Below are 22064 nucleotides of genomic sequence, written 5' to 3'. Positions count from 1 at the left end.
TTTTTTTAATGTTGTAAGACAAAGTTCAAAGTGAAGTATCCATTTAAATTGTACTGCTCGCCCTGGCTGGTATGGCTCAGCGGGTTGAGTACTGGCCTGCCAACCAAAAGGTCATCAGTTCGATTCCCAGTCAGGTCACATGCCTGGGTTGCAGGCCAGGTACCCCCAACAGGGGGCGCAGGACAGGCAACCACACGTTGATGTTTCTCTCCCTCTCCCGTCTTTACCCTCTCTCTAAAGATAAATAAATACAATCTTTAAAATAAACAAAAGCTACAACCTGCATTAAAAAAAGAAAAATATATAAAACTATGACCTCAGTACTCATTTTAGACAGAATTTAATTTAAAAAATCTGTCTTCTATGACTGAAAGTTTTTAAGCAAAATATGTTTTAATAAAAAGTGCAGTATAAAATGCATCTTATGTAACTTCAAAAATAATAAAAAGAAAAAAATGCCAAAGGGAAGGGTTAGTACTGAGTATAAGAATAAAAGCAAGTGTAGCCTAAGAAAGCAGGTTGCTCTGCCATGTACGACTATTACTCATAATAAACTAATATGTATTGGTTTTGTCATGTTTTTCAAAAGTAAATTTCTAAAAGCAGAAACACCTAGAAAACAACTACAAAAAAGCCAAATTTCCTCTATTTAAGCCTACTGCTCCACGTTTCAATAAATAAAAGCATAATATAACAAGCTCCCAGGACTTTTATCCTGGGCTTTTAAATTGGATTTTTATCCAATTTAAAACTCATGCTCACTATGTACTACTGCCCTTACAACAGATACCCAAATAAAAATGACTACTTTTAAATCCCTAAAAGTTTGCTTTGAATGCTCAATGAATAGCAATAATTTCTACAAGCAAAATTTACTAAAATAATGTTACAGAACTAGAAGTAAACTGATCAAGCTTCAACCACACCAGTTATATAACAACATGCGCATATTATACATGTCCAAGGAGCAGATCAAACTCATTTTAAAACTGGAAAAATTCTAATAATAAATTAAGTATTTAACAGTAAAAAAAGTACTAAACTAGATTATTTCATTTAAGCAAGCATGCAATTAGTGTTTTTTAAAAATCCAGAACTGTAAACACAATTCTCTCTGATAGAAATGTTTCCAAAAACAAGAAAAATGTTGACAAAATATTATTCAAATCTAAACATCTAGAATTTAGATAGATTATTCTAGTCTCTACAACCCAGATAGACCATAAAACAATTGGGCTTTTTGAATTATGACCTATTTCTAAAATATCTCACTTGTGATTATGCCCAGAAATACAGAAATATTGTATTTGTTGCTTTTAAAAATTCTTTAAACACCAATAATTCTAAAAGTAATTTAGCAAAATCAATAACAAAAAAATGAGTCAATAACCTTGAAAAGCTAGGTACTAGCTTTATCATTTCATTTTTATACTGACATTTTTATTTTATGATGACATAAGAATATACTGCTATTTCAAATAGGGGATCTATAATCCCCTATGTGATCAATAATCAAAGTAGAGGTTAATTTTTAAAAGATACCCCAATTAGCTAATATTAAAGGCAGTAATAACACAATGTTTCATTATTTTCCTTTTTAGTTGTACTCAGGTTGCTTTGGGTGTTCCTTCTGGACTTACACAAATAACATACTGAAAAGAATCACATGCTGTCTCAAAACTTACCGAAAATCATCCAAACTTAGGCTACCTCTGCAATAACAGATATGTGAAATTATATAAGGAAAGGGGAGAGAGAAAGTCCAGATATTAAACAAGTTTCACTTTAGAACACAAAACAAAATTTAAAAGCTTTAAAAGGTACGGGTGGACAACATTCATCTTTGAAAAGGGAATGAATTCTTATGAATAACATGATAAAGGGAAGAAAAACAAAATATGAGGGCTGTTTTGAGGGAGTTTGGGGCATGAATTCTAGATCATTAAAAAGAAGTTCTTAAAAACACAATATGTCAGAAAATAATTTTATATTTTTTGCCCTCATTTAGGCATACCATTTGTTTGACACAGTGGAAAGTATGCAGATACTACCAAAAACTTGGCACAGAAAGCAGACCTGTATTTTCCAGCATAAAATTCATGTCTGTATTAAATAAAATTATGCATGCTTCACACATTTTTAGTTTGCATATTTTAAAAAGTATGTTTTAAGTTAAAAAGCAAAGTTAACGAATATCTCTAAATATTTTTACATTGAGTTTTCAGTATAGAATGAAACAATATGCATTAAAAGTTTACTTTTAAGATACAATTAAATAGAAAATTGACAAAATATATGAACAAATATTTTACATATTTTAAGTCACTTAACAGCAAATTAGCAATGCTACACTAACTTTTCAAGGAAATAATATAAACAAAGTCTTTTATTTATTCTATATAGTCATAAATGAGTCATTAAACAAAGTCCTGATAAGACTGAAAGTTAATATTAGAGTCAGGTCAATAACAAGAAAAACTTACTTTATTTTAAAAGAACATAATCAGTACTCAGAAAGAAAAAAACCCATATTTTTTTCCCTGTTTATTTTCTATTTTAAAGCCAGCAAAATTAGTACATTAATATGTTGGAGGCAACCAGGTATTCTCAAAGTGGACCCCTGCCTGGGGTCCTAACTTCTAGCTAAATCCTGACTTGGTGGATTTAGCTACCCTGCGTGCTTGCAAGATCAAAGAACCACTTCGCCTTAAATGGTCCTATATTGGAGTTTCATTAAGCTTAATATACTAGTATGTACTCCAAATACCCTGAGTCTATAAACAGGTAGAAGTTTTACCTGCTTCTTAAGTGATGCTAAGAAATTTGATAAAAGGTTTGAAATGTATTCAAATGAAAGAAGAGACACATGGATTGGGTAAAGAATGCTATTTTAAAAGGCAGGGATGGGACTTCTGTAAACTGAAGTCAATGTTTCATGGCTGCAATATATAAATTTTAGGGGGGAAGTGATAATTTTACAAAGAATCAAAAAGATATTTTCTACCTTTTAGAGAAGTTATTACATGTATACTACTTATACTGAAGCATTATTTAAGAATAAATACTCAACATTTGAAATATTCAGTATTTCTACAATCCTTGGTTATGTCAAAAAATGCAATACACTTTTTCTCCCATGGCTAAGATTTTCACATTTTCCCTAGCACTACCTATCTATAAAATGACTCCATTTTCTATCAACTTACTCTTTGTACCTCATTTCCGATTTATTTATATATTTATTAGATTCCTGCTCAGACAAACTGGAAGGTGCTGAGCAATGTGAGTATATACATTTCTGGATTTGATATCAGTGTCAATTTTGTACATATTACAATTTAAATACAAATCAAGACATTATTTAGTTTATAAATGGATAAAACGCCTCTTCTGTTATCTTTCTTTAGATCATCTGCCTACACACTTACATTTCTAGAGAGTCAGAAAGGAAAGGGAGAAAAATCCTTCTACTTTTTTGTACTCTATTCCTTAAAGTACTCACTGGGATGTGGGGCAGAGGAACTGTCTAAAATTGAGTTATCTGTGTATTTTATTTATGTGTGCAGTCCATAGTCTCCCATAAAGTAGATAATCAAACACTAATACGTATTAACTATGAGATTAACGAGGCAATGGTGTGTATCTTGTTAAAAAGTTTTGTAAAAAAGTTTCAGGCCATGTGTTACTATACGTAGTATAATAGCTCTACAGTTCCTTAGTAAAATATCTTGTCTACTTACGTAGCAATAGAACCTGAAAAATAGCTAATAAAGATAATGATACTATCACAGAAGAATTAGCATCAACATGTAAAAAAACAAAAGATACGTATGATTAAATATACCTACCTGTTGAATTTTGAGTTTCGTGTTGGTGATTCTGCACCTCTTAAAAGTTGTCTGAAATACTTCCAAAATAATTGTGATTTATTAAACTAATATCTAATATTGAAATGTTATTTTAACACACTACATTCCAGTTTAAAGAAAATGTTATTTAAATCCTTACTGTAAAATACAGTAAGGATTAAAATATCGCACTTGATTTCCATAGGTCTATAAATTACGTATATACAAAAATGAGGTTTCTATTTCCACAAAGTTCCACCAAGCCACTCAGGCATTTGGCAAATGAGGTAGAGCAATCTGGTCACAATCTACCTAGCTACACACACACACACACACACACACACACACACACACACACACAGTTTTGGCATTGGAAATTGTTTCTACAAATTAACTTTTAATCTCTATTAAGTTATACAATAAAAAGAGCATTCAGTTTCCTAATTAATGTTTTTTCTGCTTTTTATTTGAATTATTCATCTAATGCTTTCAAAGCCACTATTAAGTTTTACAGAAAAATCATCAAACAAGATTAATATTTTGACTTACCTCATCACTATGGCAGAACATAGGAGTAAACACATTCTCCAACAAAGAAAGTACATGTTCATATGCTTCAAAAAGGCATCTCATAGTTTGAAGTTTCACAACATCTATATATGGGCCTTCAGCAACTATTTTTAAAACATTACATTGTAGAAATTGTTTATGAATAGCATAAATATATATTAGTTTAAAATTCATGATAGTCAAATAGCATACAAACATGTTTTATAGAAAATCCACTATAAGGTATAGAAATCACACTAGAATGAGAAATTAGAATAACCAAACTCTAGTTCTGGCAAGTATTAGTTATATGAACTATGAACGAGTTTCTTCATCAAAGCTTTCATCTAGTTGGTAAAGTAAGATTATGGATGCCTGTGTGTCTCACACAACTGTTGCAATAATAAACAGGATACAAGAGACAACTCTGAAAACTGTACAAAGCTATAGAATTCATTCTCATCATCCATCATCTTTGACTTACTTTTTTGAATCTCTTCTACAATGAAGGGATCAAATCTAATTTTGTCAATACTTTCATCCAAACAGTATGTTTTATAAATCTTCTGCAACTCCTCATGAAGAGACAGCATTTCATCATTTGATAACTCTGGTCGCAAAATTCTATCATTGAATTCCTCTAGCAAATTAGAAAAGAGTATGAAAAAAGTGAATTATTTTAATATACAACTTGCATGAAAACTTCATGCCCCAATCTAATTGTAATCAATATTAAAAGCAGCAATTATAAACAAACAGTTCATCATTTCAAGTTTTTTTAAAGACTTAACTGGATGGGAGAGTTCTCATTAGCGTAATCAATAGAAACTAATAGCGTAATCAATAAAAACTAATTAAAAAATACTAATTGGAAGTAAAATCACTACTTAGATGAAAGAAAGACTCAAATATTTATACACTATTATAGGATATATAAATACTTGCATAACAATACAACTTTTCTAGAATTTAGAAAAAGTAAATACATTTCTAAAATTTTCTTATTTTAATTTTTATCTAAAATTTTCTTTAAAGAACATACTATATTAATTTCTTATACCAAGTGTCAGATTTTAAAATCTGATTCACTAAACAACAGTGAAAACTAAGAGATTTTTTTTTAAGTTGCAGCCAAGCTTTTAAACAATATTCCTTCCACCGTGAAGGTTACAGACTAGTGATAGAGCTGAGACTCTGCAAATGTCTTTTTTTCCTAAAATGACAAACAAGAATAGTTGGACAGACAAAATATTGACTTTTTTATTACAAGAGTTATTGATATAGATTTTACCTCAATTCTTAATTATCCAAACTGAAACACAGAAAGGAAGAGCTTTAAAACACAGCAACAGAATATTTAAGATATTTTTGATGATAGGAAATTCATATAACTGGAGTCTCAAAAGCAACAGAAAAAAATAAGTCAAAATATTTGAAGCAATAACAGCCAAGAATTTTCAAAAATGATGGAAGACACCCAACCACATATCCAAGACTCAGTAATATCCAAACAAAATAAATAAAAAGAAAACTACATATTATAGTCAAATTACTCAAAACCAAAAACAAAGAGAAAATTGTAAAATCATGATAATGATAAAAGAAAAAAGAGCAAAGGGTACTAGGCATTGAGCTTAATAAACTCGGAAACAGGAGCCTGATTGCTACAGCTTCATGCCTGGGGGATTACGGCATTGTGCTCTGCCAACAGGATTAAGCCTCCTCCCTTCCCCCTCCAGTACTAGGTTGCCAGGTTGAAGCAGAGGAAAACAGGCACATGCACACCAGAAGTCAAAATGGTGCAGGGAAAGGTGCATGAGCGTGACCAAAGAGGACTGTCAGTATGCCTAAGGAAAGAATGGATTGGTTGAGAGGTGGCCCATCCAAAGCCTGTGAAAGCCTGTGAAGTTCATTCATTCTTTTGAAAGGGCACGTGGTCCATCCCAACCCAAGCTAATATAACCTCAGGGGAACAAAGGAGCTCTCTCTCTCTCCTGCCCACCCAGTGATGCTCTCACCCAGTTCGTTCGCACAATCTCTCACCTGGATGCATGCGGCCATGAAGCCCTAGCAGCTACATGGCCCACAGTGGTACCGGCTCCACAGGCAGGCTCCAGGAAGGAGCCTGAAATAGACTGGTGCCAGGCACAATGGGGATTGAGACTGCTTAGCAGCCACCTGCAGGCTCCAAGGGACTTAAATATGAAGCAGAAACTCTGGACAATGATTTTTATTTCAGCCTTGCTGAAGACACGGTTGAACCTTTTCCATGATGTTACACAGGGAGATAGGACATGGGAAACTTAGCAGGGGCAGCTTCTATCTCCACATGAATAAACCACCTTGCACTCTACAATCTCCCATGCATGGATCCTTGGAATGCTTTCCTTGTGACCATGTGGAAGAAAGTAATTCCCACCTACAACAGTAACAAGCACAAAAGGCAGGAAGTGGGTAATCTGAGGTATACTGAGGTTCTTATATCAGTTCTGAAGCAATAAAATATTTTTAAATGAAAACTGCAACAAATGAAAGACATGTAATGCAATTTCTGAGCAAACACTAAAAAAAAAGAAAGAAGAAAACAGAAGAGACAAAAAAGTTAATAGAGGAAATAAAATGGAATACTAAAAAATATTCAAGTAACTCAAAGAAAGACAAGAAGAAACAAATATATCAAACACACAGAAAACACCACAACAGGACATCTAACAATAAGCATACAATAATAATATTAAGTGTGAATGTCCTGCAGACTGCAATTAGGAGGCAAAGATTATCTAACCAGATTTTTTAAAAGATTAAACTATGTGCTGTTTACAGGAAATACATTAAACAGTTTAATTGTCTACAAAAATATATAGAATTCAAACTCAAATGTAAAGAAGATGGTGTAGCTATATTAATATCAAACAAAGAAAACTTCAAAACAGAGATAAAGAGCATAATAATATATTCATGATGGGATACATTCCTCAAGAAGACAAAACAATCTTAAATAAAGTTCAAAATACATGGAAAAAATTACAGTACTGGCCAAGATGGAGACATAGGTAGATACACTTCACCTCCTCACACAACAAAAAGAAGAACCAAAACTGCCAGAAAATCAAACTGTATGAAAGTTCAACAACCAAGGAGTTAAAAAAGAAACATTTATCCAGACTGGAAGGAGAGGTGGAGATGTGTAGCTGTGAAGGGGAAAACTCCCAGCAAGGCAGGGGCTGGTGGACTGGGTGGTCCCATATTTGCATGCGGATAAACTGGGAGAAGAAACTGCTAGCCTCTTAAAAGAGTGGTGAGAGCTGAGCAAGCACACTGTTCCCTCTCTTACCCCTTCCCACATACAGAGCCAAAACACCACAAAGTGGGTTGCCCCCACCCTGGTGAATACTTCAGGATCTGACCTTTACAACATAATAGCTACACCACCCCCCAAAATGGCCCAAATGAAACAGCAGATCAAAACTCCACAAAAAGAACTAAATGTAAGGCGATAGACAACTTATCAGATGCAAGTTCAAAACACTGGTAATTCGGATGCTCCCAGAAATGATTGAGTTATGGATGCAAAATAAAAAAAGAAGTAAAGGCTATACAATGTGAAATAAAAATGCACTGGGAGTCAACAGTGAAAAGAAGGAAACTGGGTCTCAAATCAACAATTTGGAACAAAAGAAGAAATAAACATTTCACTGGAACAGAATGAAGAAACAAGAATTCAAAAATATGAGGAGAGGATTAGGAACCTCTGGGACAACTTTAAACATTCCAACATCCAAATCACATAGATGTCAGAAGAAGAGGAAAAACAAGAAACTGAAAACTTATTTGAAAGAATAATGAAAGAAAACTTGCCCAGCCCTGGCTGGTATAGCTCAGTGGATTGAGTGTGGGCCTGTGAATCAGAAGATCACGGTTCAATTCCCAGTCAGGGAACATGCCTGGGTTGCAGGCCAGTTCCCAGCAGGGGGACACGCAAGAGGCAACCATACATTGATATTTCTCTCCCTCTCTCCTTCCCTTCCCTTCTAAAGATAAATAAACAAAAACTTAAAAAAAAAAAAAGAAAGAAAGAAAACTTGCCCAATTTGGCAAAGGAAATAGACATATAAGTCTAGAAAGCTCAGAGAATCCCAAAAGAGTTGGACCCAAAGAGGAGCACACCAAGAGGAGCACACCAAGATTTGTCTCAAAATTACTCAAGATTAAAGATTAGGAGAAAATCTTAAAAACAGCAAGAGAAAAGGAGACAGTTACCTACAAAGGAGTTCCCATAAGGCTATCAGGTGATTTCTCAAAAGGAACCTTACAGGCAACAAAGGGTTGGAAAGAAGTATTCGAAGTCATGAAAGGCAAGGACATACATCCAAGATTACTTTATCCAGCAAAGCTATCATTTAGAATGGAAGGGCAGATAAAGTGCTTCCCAGACAAGGTAAAGCTACAGGAATTCATCTCTAAGCCATTATCATATGAAATGTTAAAGAGACTTATCTAAGAAAAAGAAGATAAAAATATGAACAGTGAAAGGACAGCAAACACAACTATCAACAACTAAACCTAAAGAAACAAAAACAAATTAAGCAAACAAGTAGAACAGGAACAGAATCACAGAAATGGAGATCACATGGAGAGAGATTATTGGAGAGGGAAAAGGAAGGGATGGGGGAAAAGGGAATGAGAAGCATAACCCACAGGTACAAAATAGATAGGGGGAGGTTAAGAATACCATAGGAAATGGAGAAGCCAAAGAACTTATATATACGACCCATGCACATGAACTAAGGTGGGAAAATGCTAGATGGAAGGGGTGTCCTGGGAGAAGGGGAATAAAGGGGTGGGGGGGAAGAATGGGACCACTGTAATAGCATAATCAATAAAATATATTTTAAAAAGCCCTGGCTGGTGTGGTTCAGTGGACTGAGTGCTGGACTGAGAAGCAAAGGTTCACTGGTTCAATTCCCGGTCAGGGCAGATGCCTGGGTTGCAGGCCCAATCCACTATGGGGGATGCACAAGCAGCAACCACACACTGATATTTCTCTCCCTCCCTTTCTTCCTCCTTTCCCCTCTTTAAAAATAAATTTAAAAAATCTTAAAAAAGTATATACTTTACAAAAAGAAAAATAAATAAAATACAGATGAATACAAAAATATATGAAAAAATTAATAAAACAAAGGGGGAAAGTAGCAAATCAATTAAAAATCAAAAAGAATCTAGAATGTCTGAACACAATCCATAAATTTAACCTAAATGACACTTATAGAACGCTACCCAACACGGCAAAGCAGATATTCTTTTCACATGTACATGGAACATTCCTTGAGACAGACCATATAGATGGCCTATAAAATAAGTTTCAATAAATTTCAAATGACTAAAGCCATAGAAAATATGTTGTCCCATCAGTACAATATTAAATTAGAAATTAATCACAGTAAAATACTTCAAAATCGACAGGTCTTTGTAAATTTAACAATACACTTCAAAATAACCCAAGGGTCAAAGAATAAACACAAAAATTTGAACATATTTCTAACTGAATGACAATAAAAAGTACACCTTTTAAAATTTTTTGGAATTCTGCTATCACAATTCATGGAAAGAAATTTATAATTTTAAATGCTTATACTAATGAAAAATTTGGCAGTACAAATTAATCATCAATGTTTTAGCCTAAAGCAGAAAAAGAAGTGCAAACTAAATTCAAGGTCAGTAAAAGAACAGAAATACTAAAAATAAAATCTGGAAATTAGCAAATCAAAAATATTTATAAATTTGATAAACCCCTAGCAATAAAGATTAAGAAAAACTACAGACTACCAATGAAGAGGGGACATCACTACAGTACCATAATAGGGGAAAATTAGGAATAACTTGGTGACGATAAAATACGTTATTGAGGTGCACTTAAAGCATTAAAAAATTCACTATCTATTCATAATAAAATTCTCATCAAATAAGGAACAGAAGGAACCTTTTTTCAATTTGATGAAGGATAAGCTACAAAAAATCTAGGCTAGTATCATACCTAGTGGTATAACACTAAATTATTTCCCCCCAAGTTCAGAAACAAAGCAAGGATGTCAGCTCTCACCACTTCAAGTAAACATTATAGTGATGGTCCTAGCCATTGCAAAAGGCATGAAAAAGAAATAAAAAGCATAAACATTATTTTAAAAAAAGTATAGCTGTGTATTGGTAGATGACATGATTGTGTACATAGAAAATCCTACGAGATCTGCAAAAAAGCCACTAGAACAAATAAATGACTTCAGCTATGTCACAAGATACAAAATTAATATGGAAGAATATTTCTATATATTAGCAACAATTTCAAAAATTATTTTGAATAATACATGCAAACACAACACAAAACGTGAAAACTATAAAACATTGTAAAGAGAAATTTAATAAGACTGGAATGAATGAAAAATTATAACATGTTCATGCACTAGAAACCTAAATACTGTTTAATGTCATTACTCTCCAAGCTGATCTACAGACTGAATGTAATACAATACAAAAATCCAAGCAGGTTATGTGTGTGTGTGTGTGTGTGTGTGTGTGTGTGTGTTGTGTGTAAAAATTGGCAATCTGATTCTAAAATTCATATAGAAATGCCAAAAACCTAAAATAGCCAAAACAATCTTAAAAAAGGATAAAATATGACTTCCAGCCAAGATAGAGGGGTAGGTGGAAACATTGTGCCTCCTCGCACAACCGAAATTAAGGACAACAAAGATTTAGAAACAAAAACACAACCAGAACAGACAGAAAATTGAACTGTACAAAAGTTGAAATCCGACAACCATTCAACCAGACCAGTAAGAGGGGCAGAGTTGGCAGCCAGTGGAGAGGGGTCACAGCAGGAAAAGGTGGTGGCTGCCAGACCAGGAAGCGCAGGTGGCACAGGGCTGACCACAGTCACACATTCGGGCGCAGATAAACTAGGCAAAAACGGGCAGCAAGACACACCGCACAACCCAGGGCTCCAGCACCAGGAAATAAAACCTAAAAGCACGGATTGAAAACGTGCCGGGAGAGACTCCTAGCCTCACAGGAGAATTCACTGGAGAGACCCACAGGATCCTAGAACATACACAAGCCCACCCACCTGAGACCCCACATCAAAAGGGCCCAATTTGCTTGTGGGAAGCAGCAGAGGGGACTGAAATCCGAGAGAGAATAGAACAAGCACTACTGTTCCCTCTGTGACCCCACCCCCACATACAGCATCACAACCCAGCAACTGGGTTGCCCCACCCTGGTGAACACCTGACGCTCCACTCCTCATATGTAACAGGCACAACCAGACCAAAAAATTATGGTTAAAACAGAAGAACCGATCAAAGCCCCAGAGCCAATACATCTAAGCGACCAAGAGACAGATGCACAGTTCAAAACACTTGTGACCAGGATGCTCACAGAACTGGTTGATTTTGGTCACAAATTAGATGACAATATGAAGGCTCACTAAGTGAAATGAAGGAAAATGTACAGGGAACCAATAGTGATGGAAACAAAACTGGAACTCAAATCAATGGAGTGGACCAGAAAGAAGAAAAAACAACCAAACAGAAAAAAATGAAGAAACAAAAATTTTAAAAAAAAAATGAGGAGAGGCTTAGGAACCTCCAGGACATCTTTAAACATTCCAACATCCAAATTATAGGGGTACCAGAAAAGGAAGAGGAAGAGCAACAAGTGGAAAAGTTATTTGAACAAATAATAAAGGAGAACTCCCCCAATATGGCAAATGAAATAGACTTCCAGGAAGTCCAGGAAGCTCAGAGAGTCCCAAAGAAGTTGGACCAAGGAGGAACACACCAAGGCACATCATCATTACATTATCCAAGATTAAAATGAAGGAGAGAATTCTAGAAGCAGCAAGAGATAAGGGGCCAGTCACCTACAAAGGAGTTCCCATCAGACCGTCAGTTGATTTCTCAAAAGAGACTTTACAGGCAAGAAGGAGCTAGAAAGAAGTATTCCAAGTCATGAAAGACAAGGACCTACATCCAAGATTGATCTATCCAGCAAAACTTTCATTTAGAATGGAAGGGCAGATAAAGTGCTTCTCAGATAAGGTCAAATTCAAGGAGTTCATCATCACCAAGCCCTTCTTATATGAAATGTTAAAGGGACTTATCTAAGAAAAAGAAGATAAAAAAGATGAACACTGAAAGGACAGTAAACTCAGTTATTAACAACCACATCTAAAACAAAAGCAAACTAAGCGGACAGCTAAAACAGGAATGGAGTCACAGAAATGGATATCACATGGAGGGTTAGCAACAGGGGTTGGGAGGAGGAGTGGGGGGAGAAGGTACAGAGAATAAGTAGCATAGACGATGGGGAGAAAATAGTCAGGGGGAGGGCAAGACTAGTGTGGGAAACGTAAAAGCTAAAGAACTTGTGACACATGGACATGAACTAACGGGGGGAGGATGTGGGCAGGATGGGGTGTGCAGGGTGGAGGGGAGTGAAGGGGGGAAAGGGGGCAACTGTAATGGCATAATCAATAAAATACATTATAAAAAAAGGATAAAGTATGAGGCCTTAGACCATCTGACTTCAAGACTCCGTATATAGTCTAATCAAGACTGCGGCATTGACCAAAGAAAACCAGACATGTGGGTCAACAGAAAAGAATACAATCCGGAAATATAGCTATACATATATCATCAAATGATTTGACAAAGATACCAAAGTAATTCAAGATGGGAAAGAAATATCTCTTTAAAAAATGCATATTGGCCCTGGCTGGTATAGCTCAGTGGATTGAGCCCGGGCTATGAACCAAAGAGTCACCGGTTCGATTCCCGGTTGGAGCACATGCCTGGGTTGCAGGCCAAGTCCACCAGTGGGGGCCACATGAGAGGCAACCACACACTGATGTTTCTCTCCCTTTCTCCCTTCCTTCCTCTCTCTCTCTCTCTAAAAATAAATAAATAAATAAATTTTTAAAATGGATATTTTTTGGAATATCCGAACCTCCCCCCCATCTAATACCAACACAAAAATTATTTCAAGATAGATCACAAACCTGCATGTAAAAAATAAAACTATAATGGATCTACAGAAAATGGGCAAGTATCTTGACTTAAATAGGCAAAGACTTCTTATGGTAGTCTCAGAAAGCACTAAGCATAAAATTAAAAATAGATATAATAGATTTCATCAAAATTAAAAAGTTCTCATCAAAATACACTATTCAGAAAATGAAAAGACTATCCATTGTGTGGAGAAAAATATTCATAATCCTTACGTCTGACAAAAGACTTGTATCTATAATATGTAAAGAACTCTTATAATGTAATGACCAAAAAAAAAAAACAATAAAAGATACAGAAATGAGAAACACTTTTATAGAAAAAACATTTGTATGATCAATAAGCATATGATAAAGTGTTCAACTCCAGTACTCATTAGATAAATGCTAATTAAAAGCACTATATACCACCATACACCCACCTAACTGGCAAAAATTAAAAACATAACCACCACCAAATTTTATTAAAGATGAAGAGCAACCAGAACTTTCACAAATTGCTAGGGGGAATAAATTAGTACAACCACTTCAAAAAACATTATGACAGTTTCTAATAAAATTAAACATGTATCTATCCTGTGACCCAGCAATTCTTCTTTCATTTATTAAACATGTGTCCAACAGAAAGCCTTGTACAGGAATGTTAATAGAAACTTTATTCATAATAGCCCATTAGTGGAAGCAGTCCAGATAGCCAATTACAAGGAGAATGGAGAAACTGTGGAATACTCATGCAAAAGAATACTAGTTAGCAATAAAATAGAGCAAATTACTTATCTATACAACAACATGGACTAATCTTAAAAAGCATTACCCAGAATCAATAAAACTAGGCACAAAAAAATGCATACTATGTAATTCTACTTACATAAGGAAATTGTACAGGCAAAACTACTCTGTGGTGAGAGAAATGAGACCCGTGATTGCTTTGGTAAGAGCAGGGGTGGATCATTTAAGGGCACTAAAGGAACTTTCCAGGGAAACGGAAATGATCTATATCTTGATAAAGGTGTAGGTTATTCAGATGTACAGATCCATCAAAACTGATTAAACTGTTCATTTAAGTGCTGTGGGTTTCATATGTAATTTATAGCTAAATTTTTAAAATGGCATTTTAATAAGAAATTAAGTACATTAATTTATAGTCCATAAAGTGTCTCATAAATCTAATGTAAAATGTTAGTTTAAAATCAAAATGAAACACCTTTATATTTGATTATTTTATTAAAAACTGTAATCCTTAATGAAAACTATTATAAAGTGCTATTCACATAGGCTAATAACTGAGTATAATATTTTCATTATACTTAATCTTGAGTAGTTTTTTTCTGCTAATAGAATTTGCTTGAAGTCAGTTATAAATTATGTCCCAATCTAGAAAGAGTGGACACTTGTAAGACAATTCATAGGTGTTCTTTAGAATTTCTAGTAAATAAATTTAGTACGATGATAGATGACAACTACAACATCAGAGCTGATTTAAATATTTGAATATATTTAAACATTTTTAATGTTATTTATTGATTTTAAAGGGAGAAAGGAAAAGAGAGACTTGCTGTTCCACTTATTTATACATTCATTGGTTGCTTCTTGTATGTGCCCTAACCTGAGATTGAACCCGCAACCTTGGCACAGATGAACGACACTCTAACCAACTGAGCTACCCAGCCAGGGCCTATTTAAAAAATTTTTTGATGACTTTAATAAAGTACACAGGTAAGCCTCACCCACAGTCAGACAAATCTGCAACACATGCACTGCTCCTTCTTGTTTCAGAAAGTTCATAAAACGAAATAAGAGATCTTGCTGCTCTCTGATTTGCTTCAATTCTAACTTCAGCACCTAAACACAGTATGAGAGGAAGTGTCAATTAAGGCTATATAAATACATAATAAAATTGTTTTAAAAAGTAATATAAGCTATTTTGAAAATACTTACAGATGGCTTTTTATTTCTAGGTTCTGCAAATTTTTGCAAGAATGGAACCAAAGGAGAAGGCGGTTCAGTTACTTTTTCAGGCTTTAAGGAAAGAGAATTAATTCATTAAAATAGTCATTGATCTAACAGATAGGCATCAAGGTTCAATACCATGTGAAGTGTTTTCTAATATGTTAAATACTCACTGGACTGTCGACTATGAAGATGATGATCAAATGATTCACAGTATCCTAATAAAAAATCATAAACATAGGTCAGAATAATTCCATTATTATATTCTGTCCAGATTTTTTGTGGCATTTATATTATGAAAGTTTCTAAAAAATTAAGAAAGAAACAGAGCAGTGGCAAAGCATGTGCACTTACGTAATACAGAGGGAGTTTTTAAAAATCTACGATGCATAATTCCACTTTTAAGAAAATGGACAAAGAAAGTTAATCTGACTTTGGCATTTAAAATGTTTATAAAATATTCCCGTTTCTTCAAATTCTTACTGGATCAAAAGCAAAAGTAACTCAAGTGTCTAACAAGAAATGGGGCCCAGCAGAGACCTCGTGGGGACCAGCTGGATGCCCACTGGCCCTTTCCAGGGGCCCGGTCAGTCCTGACGCTGGACGCTGATGGCTGGGCATATGGAAGCCAAGAAACCCACTCACAGCAACCTCAGAGAATTTTAAAAAACATTGTGAAAAGCTTGGGGACTTCCGCCAAGATGGAGAAGTAGGTGGAGGGTCCACCTCGCCTCTGTGCACAACCAAATCTAAGAACAACTATTTTTAACAGCAGTCACAACCAAGCCACACGGAAAATCGACAATACGGAGTCCAAAGGACAACTAGATACTCGGCTGGACCGGTACGAGGAGCGAGGCCAGAAGCAGAGCAGGTTAGCAAGAAAAAATTCCCGGGGCGGTGCGCGGGGCGCGCAGGCAACCGAGGGCTGATCGCCAGCGAGCTGGCTGCCGGAGCGCACAGGGAATAGGCGCAGTGGGTTGCTCAGTCGCGCGCATTTACGTGCGGAGAAACCAGTGAGGAGGGAAACCCGCCGCGGTGCAGCAGGCTCGCAAAATTAGGATCGGATAAGCAAGCCCGAGGCGTTTGAGTGACTGGTTGCGCTGGGCTAGTGGAGAGGAACGCCATCGCTCCCTCTCTGACCCCGCCCCCACACACAGCGTCACAAACCAGCGACCTGGGTCTCCCCGTCCTGGTAAACAACTAAGGCTTCGCTCCGCTCACTAAACAGCACGAATAAACCAAAAATGGCTCTAGAACAACTCAGAGCCCCAGAACCAATAGACCTAAGTGATGAAGAAATAGCCAGTCTTTCAGATGCACAGTTCAAAACACTGGTTATAAAGATCCTTACAGAACTGGTGGATTTTAGTCACAAATTAGAGAAACATATGGAAGCTAAATTAATTGAAATGAATGCTGATACAAAAGATACCAATAGTGATGGAAAGAAAATTGGGACTCAAATCAAGGGAGAGGACCAGACAGAAGAAAAAGATGATCAAGCAGAAAGGAATGAAGAAATAAGAATTCAGAAAAATGAGGACAGGCTTGGGAACCTCCAGGACATCTTTAAACGTTCCAACATCCGAATTATAGGGGTACCAGAAGGGGGAAAGGCACAACCACCAGTTGAAAAATTATTTGAACAAATAATAAAGGAGAATTTCCCCAAGATGGCAAAGGAAATAGACTTCCGAGAGATCCAGGAAGCTCGGAGAGTCCCAAGGAAGTTGGACCCGGGAAGGAACACACCAAGGCACATCATCATTACATTAGCCAAGATTAAAATGAAGGAGACAATCCTAGAAGCAGCAAGAGCTAAGGGGACAGTCACCTACAAAGGAGTTCCCATCAGACTGTCAGCTGATTTCTCAAAAAAGACCTTACAGGCAAGAAGGGGCTGGACAGAGGTATTCCAAGTCATGAAAACCAAAGATCTACAACCAAGATTGCTCTACCCAGCAAAACTTTCATTTAGAATGGAAGGACAGATAAAGTGCTTCTCAGATAAGGTCAAATTCAAGGAGTTCATCATCACCAAGCCCTTACTATATGAAATGTTAAAGGGACTTACCTAAGAAAAAGAAGATAAAAAAAGATGAACAGTGAAAGGACAGCAAACTCACAGTTATTAAGAACCACACCTAAAACAAAAGCAAAACTAAGAGGACAGCTAGATCAGAAGCAGAACCATAGAAATGAAGATCACAGGGAGGGTTAGCAACAGGGGAGTGGGAGGAGGGGGAAGGGGGGGAGAAGGTACAGAAAATAAGTAGTATAGACAGTAGATAGAAAATAGATAGGGGGGAGGGTAAGAATAGTGGGGAAATACAGAATCTAAAGAATTTGAGACACATGTTCATGAACTAAAGGGGAAATGGTGGGGAGGGTATGCAGGGTGGAGGGGAAGGGAGGGGGGAATAGAGCAAATGTAATGGCATAATCAATAAAAAATAAATTAAAAAAAAAGAAATGGGTGAATAAGTAAATATTTTATATGTTTATAACAAAATATTATTCAGCCTTGAAAAGGAAATTTTGATACATGCTACAGCATGGATGAACTTCAAGGACATTATGCTAAGTGAAATAAGCCAATCGCAAAAAAGATAAACACTGCAAGATTCCACTTAGATGTATGAAGTAGTCAAATTCATAGAGACAGGAAGTAGCGTGGGGGTTGCCAGGGGCTGGGGAAAGGGAGGAATGAAAAATTATTGTTTAATGGGTATAAAGTTTCAGTTTTGTAAGATGAGAAGAGTTGTGGAGATGAACAGTAGTGATGGTTACTCAACTTTATAAATTACTGAATACCACTACTGTATACATGAAAACATTTAAGATGATAAATTTTAATGCGGTTAAAGAAAAAAAATTTAAGTCTTACTGGATCAGCTAGAAAATCCAAAGAAGGAAGGAACACCGAACCAGAAAGGATCTCTCTTAAAAGTAAGGTCAGGGATCTGAAAAAAGAAACAATGGTGTATATATTTATTGATTTACATCAGTTTTTACCTGGGAATCTTGTTAAAATGCAAACTATGACACAGCAGGTCTGGGGTATGTCCCAAGACTCTTCATTTCTTCCAGGCTCCCAAGTAACACTCATGCTACTGGTTCACAGACTACACTTGGAGCCCTTAATTGGCTAAAAGAGAATACTACTTCAGAGAAAAAAAGGCATTTCCTTAGCAGGAATAACTTAGGTGAGCATTAAAAAACACTTCCCACCTTGGAATAGGTAACCTTTTAGTGTATTTTTAAAGTAATGTTTAAAACTAATATGTTTAATAGTATAAACTTTTTATAATAGATAATATTATAAATTATTTTGTTTAAAATAAAAACATTTGATTAAAATATTGGAATAAATTTTTTAATTTTTTAAAAAAATTTTAAATAAAATAAAGTAATATTTATAGCGCATCAGGAAAAATAAGTCATGGTTTCTCCTTCCAGGATTATTAGGGTAAGAGCACTGAGGTAACTTTATGGAATAATCTAAAGGTGCTCCTGTCAAAACAAGGGAGAAAGGACCAGATGATGGCTTAACTATTCTCTGCAGGTGAATACCTTAAAACCGAAATTTGTCTGTACCATTTGTTCAAATTGTTTCTGTCATAATGTGCATGACTTTAAAAAGAGAACATCAATGTCAGACATTTCTCATAACAATATTTTTTCTAATATATTGCCTTGGGCAAGGGAAATAAAACAAAAAATAAATAAATGGGACTATATCTACTAAAAAGTTTTTGCACAGCAAAGGAAACCAACAAAATGAAAAATAACCTACTGAATGTGTGAACATATTTGCGAATACACGTGATAAGGGATTAACATCTAAAATTAATAAAGAACCTGTAAAACTCAACACCAAAACCAAAAACACTCCAACTGCAAAATGGGCAAAGGACCTAAATAGACACCTCTCCAAAGAGGACATATAAAAAGATACTCAGTGGCACTAATTATCAGGGAAATGCAAATTAAAACCACAATGAAATATCACTTCACACCTGTCAGAATTATTATCATCAATAAATTGACAAACAAGTGCTGGCAAGTATATGGAGAGAAGGGAACCCTCATGCACTCCTGGTTGGAGTGCAGACTGGTGCCGCCACTGTGGAAAACAGTGTAGTGTTACCTCAAAAAATTCAAAATGGAACTGCCTTATAATCCAGTAATTCTACTTCTGGGAATATATCTGAAGAAAGCCAAAACACTATTCAAAAGAATATATGCAGACTTAGGTTCACTGCCGCATTATTTATAATAGCCAAGATCTGGAAGCAGCCCAGGTACCCATCAGTAGATTAGTACATAAAAAAGCAGTGTTATGTTTACACAACGGAATATGACTTAGCTATATATAAAAGAAGGAAATCTTACCCTTTGCAACAGCATGAATGGATCTGGAGAGCATTATGCTAAGTGAAATAAGCCAGTCAGAGAAAGACTAGTACCATATGATTTCACTCATATGTGGAATCTAATGAAGAAAATAAGCTAACAAAATAGAAACAGACTCAGAAAGAATATGCTGCCAGCTATCAGAGGGGAGGGAATTGGGGCTGGGTGAAATAGGTGAAGGTATTAAGCAAAAAATATATAAATAAAAAAAACACAAAGAACTCACAGACACAGACAATGTGATTACCAGAGGGGAAGTGAAGTAGGGGGAGGTAGAAGAAGGTATAAGGGGAATAAATGGTGATGGCAGGAAACTTAACCTGGGGTGGGAACACACAATATACAGATGATGTATTATAGAATTGTACACCTAAAACCTACATAATTTTATTAATCAATGATATCCCAATAAATTCAAAAAGAAAATAAATAAATAAAAATTAAAAAATATTCTGCATCTCTCTGATGGCTAGTGATGCTGAGTATCCTTTCATATGTCTCTGGGCCCTCTGTACGTCCTCCCTGGAGAAGTGTTAGTTCAGGTCCTTTGCCCAAAGCCAAAGGGGGTAAGACTGAGGGTGGGAGGCAGGGAGAGATGGGGCAGGGGGATGTGGTGAGGGGAAAATGGAGACAACTGTACTTGAATAATAAATAAAAATAAAAAGCAAAAAAAAAAAAAAGTAAAATAGAACAGAATGAAATAAAATAAAATGAAATGGACCCCCAAGAAAGTAACAAAGTATAATGATCTCAAATAAGAAAAGTAATTTTAGCCCTGGCCAGGTAGTTCAATTGGTTACAGTATCATTCCCAAGGTTGCAGGCTGGATCCCCAGTCAGGACACAGACAGTGTCAACCAATGAATGCGTAAGTAGGCAGAGCAATAAATTCATGTTTCTTTCTTTCTCCTTCATTTATTTATTTATTTATTTATTTATAGAGAGAGGGGAAGGAAGGGAGAAAAAGAAACATCAATGTGTGGTTGCGGTTCTTCCACATCCCTACTGGGGACCTGGCCCACAACCCAAGCATGTGCCCTGACCGGGAATTGAACCAGTGACCCTTTAGTTCTCAGGCCAGCACTCAATCCACTGAGCCACACCAGCCAGGGCCTTTCCTTTTCTTTCTCTCTCTCTCCCCACACCTTCTTCTTTCTCTAAAATCAATAAATAAAATTTTTAAAAATTTTTAATTAATTTTATTTCATATTTATCTGACTCCCCAGATCAAATAAAAAAATTCTAAGCAACACAACACATCATGAACACTCAGCACCTAAATAGCATTTTAAAAACCCAAGTTTTAGTGTGCTCCTAATATGATCAAGAATAGCAATATTCATATGGCATGATGTGCAAACACTGCTCTGACATTTTCCAGTCTATTCATACCTGCAGTCTGTTGCTTTAGGAGGCAAAACGTAAGGAAAAAGTAGTTCAGTAAGTTTCCTTAAATAGTGTAATTCATCTCTTCGACTCCTCAAGGCCACATGAAGCTCTGGACCATATTCTTCTAAAGCAGCTTGCTGTAAAAACTCTATATTTTCCACTACAAATACAAACAAAAATAAATATTGAAAAAAAAGTTAAACAACATTAAATAACTTTGGCCATTTCCACTAAGAAACATTTTAGTCATTCTTTTCCTAGCCCATCTTTCTTTTTGTTATGTATTTTACTGGGAAACTTTTCACAAACAGAATATAAAAAAGTATTCTCTTTGCTTGTTTGTTTTATTCTTTAGCTTCCTGTCAAAGGTGAGATCATATGGTATTTGTCTTTCAATGCCTGACCTATTTCACTCAGCATAATGCTTTCCAGAATAAAAACAAAGACACTGAAATAGAGAACAAGTGGGCAGCGACCAGAGGGGGAGAGGGAAGGGAATTTAAGGGGAACAAGGGGGAGGGATTTTGAGGAACAAGTATGAAAAACACAGGGATGAGGACTGGGGGAGGGGAAATTGGAGGGAGGGGGGAGACAGGGCGGGGGTGGGATGGGAGAAATAGATAAAAAAATGTACTTGAAAAGTAACTAAATAAAATTTATTATAAAAAAATAAAAGTAGAATCATAAAAAAAAGAATATAAAAAAGTAATTTTCCTCTTGTCTGGAAGTTTTAAAATTTTGCAATAAAAAACCTTTTTCCCCTTGGCAAACAAGAATTTGAACTGATGTCACTACTTTACAAATTAGAGTAAACAAAAGCAAATATTATTTTAAAGTGGAAAAAACTAAAGG

General features: G+C 35.6%; 1 protein-coding gene across 6 annotated transcripts in view; it reads right to left on the bottom strand.

Annotated features, from left to right (window-relative positions):
* The window catches only part of SNX14 (sorting nexin 14), a 91153-nt gene that overhangs the window by 34567 nt on the left and 34522 nt on the right, over positions 1 to 22064 (bottom strand). For 4 of the 6 annotated variants that reach the window (XM_037143827.2, XM_037143828.2, XM_053664754.1 and 1 more), the window contains 9 exons: positions 21216 to 21372; positions 18296 to 18371; positions 15579 to 15623; positions 15394 to 15474; positions 15183 to 15297; positions 4882 to 5037; positions 4398 to 4522; positions 3849 to 3907; positions 1686 to 1712 (listed from right to left, as the gene is read on the bottom strand). In XM_037143827.2, coding sequence (XP_036999722.2) covers positions 1686 to 1712; positions 3849 to 3907; positions 4398 to 4522; positions 4882 to 5037; positions 15183 to 15297; positions 15394 to 15474; positions 15579 to 15623; positions 18296 to 18371; positions 21216 to 21372 — 841 coding nt within the window. The remainder of the gene's footprint in view (positions 1 to 1685; positions 1713 to 3848; positions 3908 to 4397; positions 4523 to 4881; positions 5038 to 15182; positions 15298 to 15393; positions 15475 to 15578; positions 15624 to 18295; positions 18372 to 21215; positions 21373 to 22064) is intronic. The other 2 variants (XM_037143824.2, XM_037143829.2) reach the window with 1 other exon arrangement.

The sequence above is a fragment of the Artibeus jamaicensis genome, unplaced genomic scaffold (genome assembly GCF_021234435.1).
Source record: "Artibeus jamaicensis isolate MK-2021 breed Jamaican fruit bat unplaced genomic scaffold, CSHL_Jam_final contig_387, whole genome shotgun sequence".
NCBI lineage: Eukaryota > Metazoa > Chordata > Mammalia > Chiroptera > Phyllostomidae > Artibeus > Artibeus jamaicensis.
Note: the sequence above shows the minus strand (reverse complement) of the source record. Positions and strands in the feature narration are given on the sequence as shown.